The following is a 14,106-nucleotide window of genomic DNA, read 5'->3' on the forward strand; positions in this document are numbered from 1 at the left end:
TCCCCCCTCTGTCTTTTCCCTGTCTCTCTTCCCCTCCTTTCTCCTCTCTCTCTCTTTCTTCATCTCTCTCTGTATTCCCCTTCTCTCCCTGGTCCCTTTACAGGCTATAGGGTATTTTGTTCCCCCTCTGATTCCCCCTTTGTACTGTTCAGCACATCCAATCATTGAAGCTGTGGCCTCCGGCTCTTTCCTTACAACACTGAGCTGCCCGAGAAGCCTTGTTTGAGATATCTTCACTTTTAGCCTTCTCTACCTGTAGCTTTCCATATGCTGCCCCATTCACTAAAGACTCGGTTCTGCCTCTTCTTTGACTCTCACCCCCTCTATGATATTTCTACTAGGTTGGAGCTTCCTTATCTTTCCATGATGCAACATAGGAACAGGAGTAGGCCATTCAAACCCTCAAGGCGAAAATGAGGGCTGCAGATGCTGGAGGTCAGAGTCAAGATTAGAGTGGTGCTGGCAAAGCACAGCAGGTCAGGCAGCATCCGAAGAGCAGGAAAATCGATGTTTCGGGCAGGAGCCCTTCATCTGGAATGAAGGGCTCCTGCCCTAAACAAAGATTTTCCTGCTGCTCGGATGCTGCCTGACCTGCTGTGCTTTTCCAGCACCACTCTAATCTTAACTCATTCAAACCCTCAAGTCTGTTTTTATATTCAGTCAGGTCAACAACTTGCACTTATATCACTTATGTTAACACTTCACAAGTAGTCAAATTTGACTGTAAAGTGTTTTGAGATGTGCTGAAGTTGTGACAGATACCACAGAAATGTACATTCTGTCTTTATTTTCTATGTTTAAGTGCTAGTGTTGTCTGAAATCTCTTTGCAGAGTTAATGTGGGCTGTGGACCAGCTGAGGAGCGGGTTTTACTTACTGGCCTGCATGCAGTGGCCGACATTTACTGTGAAAACTGCAAAACCACACTGGGCTGGAAATACGTAAGTTGATGGTTGTGCGTGTTGCTATGTGTTTGTGTACCTCCTTGTATGTATGGATATCTCCTTGTGTTTCTGCCTGTGTTGTGTTTATATTTTTTGTACGTGTCTGTGCATATGTGTTAAATTTTGTTTGGTAATACTTAACATGTCTTACTACATAAAAAGCACTATATAGATGTTATTTCCATGCAACATTATTACCCACTGATTTGACAATTCACCTCCTCCCACCCCAGCCAACATATAAAGCTACATATATGTATGTGTCCTCAGTTATGACACTGGAATCCTCCAGCAGGCAGACTCAGTTATATTTGCATTGAAAAATAGAAAATAGGAGCAGGAGTAGACCATTCAGCCTCTAAGGCCTCTTCCACCATTTAGTTTGAACATGGCTCATTTTCTCCATTAATCTCATATCCCACGAAGTCTTAACTGTCATTGAAACCTATTGATATCTGTCTTGTACCTAATCAGTGACTGAGACTCCAAAGTCCTCTGAGGTAGAGAATACCAAACATTCACCACCCTCTAAGTGAAGAGATTCCTTTTCCTCTCAGTCCTCAATGGTCTTCTCCTGATCCCAAGACTCTGTCCTCTGGTTTTAGACTGCAACATCCTCACTACCACCTCAAAATTAAAATAATTTTCTAGACTAGAGAATACAGGTCTAATCTCCTCAATCCAGAACACTGCAGTAATGGGATCCATCTGCTGAACTTAAAGTGAACTGCACTTAACCAAAAACAAGATGTTATGTGATTCTAGGCCTCAAATCATAACTGAATGTAAATATGAACACTTACAGTCAAATGCTTGTAAGTGATAAACAGCAAACACACAATATTCCCCACATCTGTGGGATGTCTGGAAATTAATTTTTACTCGGTGTCTTAAACTCTAACATTTGAGCCCAGTTCTGATCTGGCCTTGCAGCACTTGAAAATCCTGATTGTTAGGTTTTTTTTTATTTTCATTAATTTCTTTCCCTTTCACAACCAGAGGGAAGGTAATTTAAGATTGTTTGTAGGATGTAGTTCTTGGTGGCAGGGCAGCATTTATTGCCCATCCCTAGTTGCCCTTTAGAAGGTGATGGTGAGCTGCCATCATGAACCACTGCAGTCCTTGTAGATCCACAATTCCCTTAGGGAGGGAATTCCAAGATTTTGACCAAGTGATGCTGAAGGAACAAAAATATTTCCAAGTCAGGATGATGAATTGGAGGGGAATTTGCACATGGTGATGTTCCTGTGTATCTGCTGTCCTGTCCTTCTGGATTCTTTATATTAAATAATCCCTACTGCGCACTCAAGACTAAGGACTTTTTAGTGGGTATGATGTGTTAAATTGAATATCAGGATGTACTATGATGCACGTGTGCTAAGTCCCATTCAGTTGTTGAAACTTTATTGCTGGAACAGCACAGCAGGTCAGGCAGCATCCAGGGAACAGGAGATTCGACGTTTCGGGCACAGGCCCTTCTTCAGGAATGTGTCCTCAGTTCCCTGGATGCTGCCTGACCTGCTGTGCTGTTCCAGCAATAAAGTTTCAACTTTGATCTCCAGCATCTGCAGACCTCACTTTCTCCTCTAAGTCCCATTCAGTCAAGCTAACTCAGAACAAGCCAGGAATCCAGTCTGGATTCTGTCAGCCTGAGAAGGAGATGCAGTTTCTTACACATCAAGAATAGACTCTGGGCTTGTTGATGGGGTGATGCTGATCTGCCTGTGCCCTTCTATAATCTGTCCTGTGCCCTTCTGTAATCTGTCCTGTATACACTGCCTGTTGCCACCTCTGTAATCTTTGCCCAATTCTGTCCCTTCTTCAGCCCATTAGTGATAAAATCATCAACCTTGCATTTTGTTAGATCCCTCCTCCCTAACTATAAGCCGGAACTCAAGCTAAACCCCCTTTTCCTGTATGCTAATCAAGCACCAAGTCCCATTCTCCTAATGCTCTTGTACTCTTCACTGTATTGACCCTTAGTCCAGCAGCACCTCAATATGAAAAGCTCCTATTGCTCTTTTTGAATCCCTCAATGATCACCCTGATTCATACCCCACCTCATCTCTGTAAAGACATCCAGCCCCAACACTCTAACATCTGCGTTCTTCCAGTTCCAGTTGTGCATTTTTGATTTTAATTTCTCCGCCATTGGCTGCTTCAGTTTTAGAATTCCTTCTTCACATTTCTTCACTTCTCTTAACTCCCCTTTACAATGCTCCCTAAAACCTATCTCTTCGACTGACGTTTTCACCACCAATCGCAATATAGGAACACATGAACAGGAGGAGGCCATTCATCCCATCAAACTGCACTCCACTATTCCATAAGATCATGGCTGCTCTGGTTGATGATCTCAACTCCATTCTCCGGTCTGTGCCACCTCCCATAATTCTTGATTCCCTTGTCTTTGAAAAATCTAAATAATCCAGCCTTAAATGCTTTTAAAGACCCAGTTTCAGCTACATCCTGGATAAGGGAATTCCATGCTTTGTTGCTCCTCTGTTAGAAAGCACTTCTAATTCTAAAAGGGACATCTTATATTCTTAAACTGTGTTACCTAGTTCTAATCTCCCCCACAACATAGAAGCTGAGACTAAGTGATCTGGCCGATTATTGAGCTCAACACCCTAATTCCAACCTTTCCCCATCTCCCTTGATTCCTTTAGCCACAAGAACTAGATCTGCCTCCTTCTTGAAACCACATGATGTTCTGTCCTCAACTACTTTCTGTGGTAGTGAATTCACCAGGCTCACCACTCTCTGGATGAGGACATTTCTCCTCATCTCAGTCCTAAAAGGTTTACATCTTATCCTTAAACTACGACTCCTGGTTCTGGACTCCACATCGATCGGAAATAACTAACCTGTCTAGAATTGTATGGGTTTCTGTGAGATCTCACCTCATTCTTCTAAACTCCAGTGAACATAATCCTAACCTATTCAATCGCTGTTCATATGCTAGTCCTGCCAACCCAGGAATCAGTCTGGTAAACCTTCGCAAGAGTATCCCTCCTCAGATAAAGAGACCAAATCCAATATTCCAGGTGAGGCCTCACTAATGCCCTGTATAATTACAGGAAAAAGACATCCTTGTTTCTTACTGAAAGATGACTCACAAGGAAATATCCTCTGAATATCAACCATATCTATTTCCGTTGGTCGAATATGTTTCAGTAAGATCACATTTCATTTGTCAGAACTCCAGTAGACATAGGTCCTATCCAACTTTTCCTCTCACAATAACCTTTGGTCCCAGGAATATCTCATGTGCCTCAATGTCAACTTTTGTTTGATAGCACCTCCAATAAAGCACCTTTGGACATAAGTGCCACAATAAAGGTGCCACATGAATGCAAGTTGCAGTTGTTGTTGTTGCTGTTGAGCTCAGTGCTGCTGTTTGTCCACAGGAACACGCCTTTGAGAGCAGTCAAAAGTACAAAGAAGGGAAGTACATTATAGAACTTGCTCATATGATTAAGGACAATGGCTGGGAGTGAACACAAAGTCCTGCTGGAGCTGATCACTGGGCTGTTGATCCTGGAAAAAGAGGAGTAACTGAAGGCTTTGGTTGTACGTGTTGTGGGGGGAGCCGAGCTGCCAGAGGCTCCACCTCCCAGCCATCTGCCTCTGCATTTCTCTTTATTGTCTTTTATCCTCGATTATCTTTTTGTTTCACCTCCTGCAATCAGACATCTCCTGGCTCCCGCTCTCCACCGTTGTCGTTGCGGCTGAACAACTGCACCAAAGCTCGGGGATATTTGTTTGCTTTTTTTCTGAAATTTCCCTTCCTTAGGTTAACCTGAAAAGCTGTTCTAGTGACGTGAATTCTGTTGGAGAGTAGCGTTGTTCAGGATGATGGGGAGGTGAAGGAGGGCAACTCTTTGTGTTTTAGAGTAAATGCAGGCGGAGAGCTCAAAGTGAAGGCCGTGACACTTGACGGTAGGTGTTGCTTCGATGTGTCACAGTGCCTCATCTGTTTGGCTGGTCAAGAGGTGAAACTGTCCCCAAAAAAAAGATACTTGGAACCCAGTTGGTCTTTTGGCTGATGGGAGGTTAAAGACACTTCCCTCCACAAGCAGGCAGGGCCTGTAGGAGATGCATGTTCCCTTCCCAGATGAAGGAAATCGGCCTCTTACCAGCTTGCTGCTGTGAGTTGGCATTTAGCCCTACCCTGGCATCTGGCATAACCCATACTGGTGGTCATGTGTTCAATTTGGATGCAGTCTTGCACTGGGAGCAGGTGGGCCTCCTCCTGCCCCCCTCCATCCCAGTTTCCTTGATGGCTCCCAGTTGCCTCATGGTCATGTTATTTTTAAAAGGAAATTAAAAATCACCTGTCCCTTTTAATATCACTCCAATGGAATGCCCCAATCCAACTAAAATGCTGATAAAATATGCTTCCAGGGAGCCTATATGAAAGGGTGTCTTTCCAACAATCTAGGTTGAAAATTATTGGTTTTTCCAGGAGGCCCCATCCCCTGCAGTGCCACCGGTCAGACAAAGTAATCCCTGGAATTGCAGGCTCTTGTCAGCTAAGTCCATTTCAACAGGTTCCTTTCAAACAATGATGATGCACGATGCCTGGAAATGAGTCAGTTTTGAGAGGGAGTGATGGATCAGCTGATTGTAGCTCAGCATTAACTTTCATGGGAGTGTTGCCAGCACACAGACTGCACATAAGAGACAGGCAAAGAGACAGTGAGTGATGAAAGGCAGAACCGGTGTCCCTTTGATAACCTGCCAGGGTACAATAGGAAAGGGCACTCAAGCTTCTACTACAGACCAGGTAGAATGAACAGTATCATTGAGTCTGAGAGGTAAGATGAGGACAAAGCCTCACACGGATGGATGGTGGGATTGGGGACTGGACGGGTGAGGGTTACCTAAATCTGCAGAGTTCAGCTCCCCAGTAGAAATGCTCAAATTTCATTTCTAAAGCTGTCAGCAAAGGAGAAGCAGACATTGCCTAGTTGCCAGGTTGGTCATGTGAATGACAAATGATGACACTGGTCCCTCTTACTCATTCAGACACAGTTATAATCTCTAGGGACACCAGGATGGGAGGGTGTTTCATCAGTAAGAGGGAAATACTGTGAAAATGTCAGAGACTGTTGTTTACCAATCTAAAGTTGAACATAGCTCTGGTTAGACCCCATTTAGAAAAAGGGACTCATTTCTGGACACTGCATCTTCAGAAAGAATGTATTTAGAGTCATACAGCATGGAAGCAGACCCTTCAGTCCAACTCATCCATGCTGACCAGGTTTCATAAACTGAACTAGTCCCGATTGCCTGCATTTTATTTTGGAGGAGGTGCAGCAGAGATTCATTAATAAGACCTGGGGACTGAAAGAGTTAGATTATAAGGGACAATTAACTCAGACTTGACTATCCTTTTGTATGCATGTGATCAAGTTTAAATATTAAGTTAATTGAAGGATAGATAGATAGACTATATTCTCTGGTGAGGGAAGTTTTAAACAAGGGGCAACACCTTAAAAACTTGGAGCAAGACCATTCAGGAAAGGAGTGCTGATGTGAAGGATTTCAAGGAGTCTTGGAATTCTGGAACTCTGCACCAAAATGCTATGAGGATTGATTGAAAATTTTAGACTGACCTTTATAGAGTTTCTTCCCTCAGGCGACAGTGTTCAGGGATGTTGGATCAGGACAGGGAGATAGTTAACAAATCGGCTGTGACCTAAGTGAACAATGAAATGAGCTCAATGGTTGAATGGCCTCCTTCTGTTCCTGTTTACCTACTTGACATATTAGTAACCAGACGTGACATGTTTCTGTTGCCCTCAGGCTGGGGCAGGATGGAGCTCTGAACCTTGTAATGAAACGTTTTATTTTGATTCAGTAAAGATGGGTAATTATTTGGGAATAATCTTCAGGCAGCTCAGCAGGTTGCCTCCGAATTTAAATTAAACCCCATTCCCCCCAGCCCCTATTCCTGGGGTAAGTGTATTTGCATCCTGCTGGCTGTTACAAAGAGCCCACATACCGGATTTGTCATCAAGTCACACTTGTTGGCTTTCTTCACTTTACCATTTTTGCAGTGACAGAGAGACTGCAGCAACTCTGTACAACCTACATCCAGAGTGTAACCAAAATGCAAGGCTGGGTATTGCTGCTAAAATCCTTGGTACCAGTAAGTAGACCTCTGGGCTTTTGTGAGTCAACAGTGCAGCCAGTCAAACAAATATGTCCAAATATCGACCAAAGCACCTCTCCACTTGCACAGTCACATGAGCCAGGTAGCAAGTCCAGCCGTAGTTATCAGCCATGAACTGTCAATGGACTGTCTTTTACTTGGTGCAGAGATCTCCCTTTTATGTGTCAGTCATGTCCATAATCTGAAGCCTTCAGCAAGCGAAATCAATGTTTGGAGTTTGGCTTTTTTTAAAAAAAGCTCCATCCAAACACATCAACTTTGAAAGGACAACCCCTGCCACCTGGTCATTTTGTGGGACTTCCTCAATTCTTGCTGGTAGTCAGATTGTGAACACTTCATGTGGATTCCACAAATATCCCAGCAGTAACTTTATTGCCCAACGCTCACAGGGCATCATCAGTATTGTTGTCCAGAAATGACGTTTGGTCCCCGCTTGAGCCAGGGCCTGCAGTGAATAAGATTCTGGAACACAAAGACCAAACGCACGGTGTGGCTGACAACACAGTCGGTTTAGATGCTTGCAGGGAGAGAGTAAAAACAGAACTTTGCATTACGGGTTAGTGGCTATATCATGAACATGGTGGTTGACTTGTTATCATGGTTTGTGTTTTCCCTCGCATGGAATATAATACGTCCAAAGCAACGTCACAGAGCCTCTTGGTTGAGTGGCCTGTTGTACATCCAACAAGCCCTTTGGTTCAAGCAGCCAATTAGCCTTTGTTTTGTCGCGGCCAAAGCTAGCTTCTAATTGGATTCCGCTTTGATCTGAAGTAGTCATTGGCGACCACTGCCAATTCCCTGATACAGTCACATTGCCTCTTGCGATTGGCTAGAAGATGTACACTCTGCTAGATCATCTCCTTAAGTGATAATGTACTGTCCCCCTATTTAAGCAACAAATTGGTAATATATACAGAATTTGTCTTATATTGTGTACTCTTGTAAATATTCGTATTTAAAATAATTTTTTATAATAAATATATTCAACAATGTCTGACCCATATCTTTGACTGAGCACCTTTTTTCCGGTTTTGTATTAATTTATGCTGAAATATTTTCTTTTCATTTTAGGATATTTTTGTTTCATCTCAGTTCATCAAGGGGAGAGACGCAACGATTCTTGTTCTTTACATTTTGTATTCTGTATTTATCTGGGGTGCCATACTGATCTGAATTAGCAGATACTGTAAAGTAACACCATTTCTCAAGGTAGTATTGGGTCAATGATTGTTCAGGATCAGATAGTCACAGTCACCTAACCTTGTCATTGCTGACTTAAGGTAATTTGCAAAAGAGTCAGCATTACCTCAGGAATATCTTGTTTAAATGCTGCAAGGGTTAAGATCTGGAATGCGCTGCCTGTGAATGTGGTAGAGGTAGATCCAGTTTGTCTTTCAGAAAAGATTGGATCATTATCTGAAAGAGGAAAGAAATTGTAGGGTAGGGAATTGATGCTAGGTAAATTTGTCTTGTAGAGAGCAGGCATAGACAGCACAGGATGAAAGACCTCCACCTGTAATGTACTATTCTGTGATTCAGTCTACAATTGCGACCCTTCAAACTAGCACTGCCACTCAGTAAGATTATTAGCTGATCTTCTATCTCCATTCCATTTTCCCACACTATCCCCCCTTTATTTGATCTCTTAAAAATCTATCAGCCTCGGTCTTGAACATGCTCAATGATTGAGTTTCCACAACCCTCTGGGACAGAGAATGAAGAAATTCCTCCTCATCTCAGTCTCAAATGACTTAGTTTTTTTTTAATTTCAAAAATATACTTTATTCATAAAAATATGTTTACATACGTAGAGTCACTAGAGCAGTTCGATTCTGTACACAGTCTTAATATATGTAGGACAAACAAGCCCAAGGTGTTTCTCGTACATAAGTTTACAGAATTTATTTATGTAAGTTTGAGACACCAGGAGAGTCTGACAACAGAATGGACCCCCATTTAACTTTTGCAGAAAAACCTGAGATAGTGGTCTTTCCCCACTGCAACTTGGTGGCAGGTGCCCCAAGCTTTAGTGTGTCCCTCAAGTCCTGGATCTTGGAATGTGCCAGTTTGCAACCACTGGTCAAGGTCACCCCTTGCTCTGGAAGAGGAACAAGTTTCGGGCAGACCAAAGAGCATCTTTCACCAAGTTGATGGTCCTCCAGGCGCAGTCAATGTTTGTCTCTGTGTGCATCCCAGGGAATAAACTGTAGAGCACAAAGTCCTGCGTCATAGAACTGCTCAGGACGAACCTCAAAAACTACTGCATCTCTCTCCAGACTTCCCTTATTCTGAGACTAGTGCCTTGTGGGATTTAGACAGGCCCCTGTCAGGGGACGCATCCTTAGAAGCCCTGTAAAGATTGTGTAAGCATCACTGAGATCACCTCTCACTCTCTTCTGGATTTTAGCATGTGTTCCTCAATCTATCCTCATAAACCAGTCATAGGAGCTGGAGAGCTGTGCAATTTAGTTATACCCATTCTTGCTTTCAGCTCACCAAGCAATGTAAAAGGTTGGCCTCAGCTAAAGGCAGATCAGTTGAAATCTCCCATCTTTTATCATCTGTTAGGTTCTATTGTCATGGATGCTGAGTCACCATCATCAGCTGCTGTCTGTCACATGTTTTCGATGACCATCTTTAATGTGAGCCATTCAGTATTTGGACAAGTGTGTCCTCAGTTCTGAAGAAGAGTCACTGGACTCAAAACATAACTCTGTTTCTCTCTCCACAGATGCTGCCAGATCTGCTGAGTTTCTCCAACATTCTTAGTCTGTCCTTGTGCTTCATCTACAGTTTCAGTCTCACATAGTGAGTGATGAGGTCAGAGACCTTTAGTTTTGCCTTTAGTTTTCCATCTATAAACCTGTCCTTTTGTTGCACTCCAGGAAAGAAGGACGATTGAACCCAAGACCACCCTGGTAATTAGCTGCAGGTATTTTCCTAATCAATCTGTTCAGAGATATTATGACATACCTGTAGAGGAGATGGGACTTGAAACCTGCAGCCAAGTTAGAGACATTACCATTGCTACATAAGAGCCCTAAAGCCTACTGTGCCTGGTATTCCCAAGCAATCTATCCAAGTAATGACCAGATCTGAGTCTGCTTATCTTCTAAGATCAGACTATTTTAGACTACAGCCATAGGCCAAGCTGTTGGAGTTATTTTTAAATCAACCTGTTCAGACACATTGTGACACTCCTCTGGGGCAGGTGGGATTTGAACCCAGGCTTCCTGGCTCAGAGGTGGGGATGCTACCACTGCGCCATAATCAACCTTGCAGTTCAGTTGTGTCCTTGTTTGAAGCCTACTTTTCAAAGATGCATTATCATTTAGCTGCTAAGACAAGGTCCATTCAGGATTATATGTCGGCGGCAGTAAGTTTGTCGTTCTTTATTCAACAGTACATTTCTGAACAGTCCATATGACCTTGAGCTTGTGCAGTCATGGCAGAATAGATAGTTGGAACTCCAGTTGTGAGCCAGGCTGAGTCTCTCATCTGCAAACCTTTGTTGCAAAGGATCCAATGCTGTGACCTACTTGTCCTGCTGCATGTTTGGAACCATAAACTTAGTGGAAAGCCATTCAGCCCACAGATCTTTGGAGCAATGCAATTGGTCACACTACCCTTATTGTTTCCTCCATTGTCCTGCATTTTCCTTCACTGTCATTAATCTAATTTCCCTTCAGAAAATATTGTTGAATTTGTTTCACCAGAGCACTCCAGGCCTCTGCAACCACTATGTGGTAATAAAACCAACCCCACTCTACATCTTTTGCTATTTACCTTAAATCTGTATCCTCTAATTCCCAACATGACTGAGTGAATAAGGAGGTGGTATCACAAACACAATTATTTGGAGTGCATCTGCTAAATCTTCCTTTTACCAATTCTCTTTTCAGCAAACCAGCTTCTGCAAAGTGATGTCTGCTGTCCCTGACATCATTCTGGTAAATTCCTGAATTTGGTATGTTGGACTCATACAGCACAGAAAAGGTCTTTCAGCCCTTTAATACTGCACTGACTTGTCTTAAGATCCCATTGGCATTTGAGATAATTGAACTATATAAGGCTCTGAACATAGGATGCTAAGATTCCTTCTGGGGCATTCTAGAATGAGGGAATGCAGTTCTAAAAGAAGGGGTCTCCCACTTAACACTGACGTAGAACATAGAAAGGTACAGCACAGAACAGGCCCTTCCACCCACAATGTTGTGCCGAGTATTAATCTTAATCTAAAATAAAATAACCTAACCTACGCATCCCTCAATTCACTTATGTCCATGTTCATGTCCAGCAGTCACTTAAATGTCCCTAATGACTGCTTCCACCACCACTGGCAACTCATCCTATGTGGTCAGAACTCTTTGTGTAAAGAACTTAGCTCTGACATCTCTATACCTTCCTCCTAACACCTCAAAACTATGACAGTTATTCCTGCCCTGGGGAAAAGTCTCTGGCTATCGACTCTATACATACACCTTACCTGGTACACCTCGATCAGGTCACCTGTCTTCCTCCTCCTTTCCAGAGAGAAAAGTCTGAGCTGAGTCAACCTCTCTTCATAAGAGAAGCCCTCCAGTTCAGGCACCATCCTGGTAAACCTTTCTTTGCACCCTCTCCAAAGCCTCCACATCTTTCCTATAATGGGGTAACCAGAACTGGAGACAATATTCCAAGTGTGGTCTCACCAGGGTTTTGTAGAGTTGTAGCAAAACCTCGCTGTTCTTAAAGTGGATCCCCCGTTAATGAAAGCCCAAAAACCATCTGCTTTCTTAACAATCCTATCCACTTGGGTGGCAACTTTGAGGAATTTACTCACTTGAACACCAAGATCCTGTTGTTCCTCCACACTGCCAAGAATCCTGTCTTCAGCATAAAGTTCAACCTTCCAAAGTGCATCACTTCACATTTATCCAAGTTGAACTCCATCTACCATTTCTTAGCTCACCTCTGCATCCTGTCAATGTCGTGCTGCAGCCTGTAACAGCCCTCGATACTATCAACGGCACCTCCAACATTTGTGTCATCGGCAAATTTACTAACCCATCCCTCAATCTCCTCATCCAAGTCATTTATAAAAACTACAAAGAGCAGAGGCCCAAGAACAGAACCCTGCAGGACACCATTCACTACTGATCTCCAGGCTGATTACTTTCCATCCACAACCACTCTCTGTCTTCTGTCAGCCAACCAATTCTGAATCCAGAGAGCCAAATTTCCCTGTATCCCATAGCTCCTGAGAATTTCTCCAGTCAGTAGGTGGTTAATCTGTGGAGTTTTTTTCCTTGGTGAGCAGTGAAGGCTGGGTCTTTGAATACAGGTCATAGAATCATGCTGTACAGAAGAGGCCCTTTGGTCCATCAAGTGTGTACTGCCAAAAATACATTACTATCCACACTAGTCCCAGTTTCCCACACTGGGCCCATAGCCTTGAATGTTCTGATGTTTCAAGTGTTCATCCAAGTAATGTTTAAAGGTTATGAGGTTTTTGCACCTCAACTACTCTCAGGTAATGCATTCCAAACCCTCAGCACCCTCCAAGTGAAAAAAATTTCCTTCCAATCCCATCTAAACCTCCTGCCTTTCACTTTAAAATTATGCCTCTTGGATTGGAAACAAGGTTAGTTTTCTTACTCATCAAGGGAGTCTAGAGTTATGTGCTGAGCGGGTATGGGGTGTTGGGGGAAGTAGACAGGAAAATAAAGTTGAGACCATACAGTAAGAGAGGCCTTGATCTCCACAAACAACTGAGTAAATTGGAGGGGCTGAATGGTATACTCTTGTTCCTGTTACTTCCTTGTACTACCTTACAATTTTTTTCCAAATGGACAGGTCATTAAATTAGTTGAGAACTGAACAGCAGAGTGGAGTTCAACAAATGTCTCCTTGAGAAGACAGATTGGCAAACCACCCAGACTCCAGAGTTATACATCTCCCTCAGCTGGAAAACTCTGATTGAGTAATGAGGCACACACTACAATGTGTCAAATTGAGACTAATATCTGTCTTTCTTTTTGTGATTTGGAGAGATGGAGGCAATGGGGGACGTAAGGAATGGTGAAGAGAGCTGATATTAAATATCAACCAAAAATTAAATAATGGTTGTAGCTCCCCCCAACCACCACAATCAATCTATGTCCCTTGCCCCGTCAACTGTTTGGTAACATCGGTTAGCAGGTCAGATCTTCCCCAGCGGGAGCTTTGAGAATGTGGGAATCTGATTCATTTTTTCTCTTGCTGTGCTCAGTTCTGTGAACTGTTCTGGTGGAATTTGCACAGAAGGAACGGTTATGTTGAAGCTGTGATATCTGCCAGGCTCTGTTTTATTGCTGAGTACTGACTTTGACCTGCCTGAACAACACAAGTAGATCATGCACATTAATAAGAAGTGAGTTCAAGTCAATTGAACATTCAAAAGATATCTTTCCTCAATGCTCCCTTGGAATTATCTTCTATTGCCACCTGTTCCTCTTCCCACTTCCTTGCCTTCAAAAACCTTAAGGCAATTTAATGTGTGTTATTTGCCTACCACCCCAAAATAGGTAAGAAGCATAAAACCCTGGTTAGGTCATACTTGGAGTACTGTCAGCAGATCTAGACACCACTCCTTGGGAAAAATATATTGAACTTGGAGGAAATGCAACATATATTTATAAGAATGATACCTGGACTTCAGGATTTAAGTTATGAGGGGTGATTATACAGAAGAGGCCTGTTTTCTGTAAAATGTAGAAAGGTAAGGGGTGATCTGACCTTCAAGATGGAGTGAGCTGCCAGAGAAAGTGGTGGAGGTTGGTACAATTGCAACATTTAAGAGGTATTTGGCTTGGTATACGAATAGAAAGGGTTTGGAGGGAAATGGGCCGGGTGCTGGCAGGAGGGACTAGATTGTGTTGGGATATCTGGTCAGCATGGACGGGTTGGACCAAAAGGGTCTGTTTCCATGCTGTACATCTCTATGACTCTATATATTAAGAGG

The 14,106-nt window shown here is 43.0% G+C and overlaps 1 protein-coding gene across 1 annotated transcript in view; it reads left to right on the plus strand.

Moving 5' to 3' along the window:
* Window positions 1–8,121, plus strand: part of LOC122563907 (protein yippee-like 2) — a gene marked incomplete at its 5' end in the record, with an annotated part of 14,995 nt that extends 6,874 nt beyond the window's left edge. The window contains 2 exons of the mRNA XM_043718144.1: window positions 832–940; window positions 4,354–8,121. Of these exons, the coding sequence (XP_043574079.1) occupies window positions 832–940; window positions 4,354–4,443 (199 nt within the window). The remainder of the gene's footprint in view (window positions 1–831; window positions 941–4,353) is intronic.
* Window positions 8,122–14,106: the final 5,985 nt, after the last annotated feature.

This window comes from Chiloscyllium plagiosum, chromosome 28, assembly GCF_004010195.1.
Source record: "Chiloscyllium plagiosum isolate BGI_BamShark_2017 chromosome 28, ASM401019v2, whole genome shotgun sequence".
NCBI lineage: Eukaryota > Metazoa > Chordata > Chondrichthyes > Orectolobiformes > Hemiscylliidae > Chiloscyllium > Chiloscyllium plagiosum.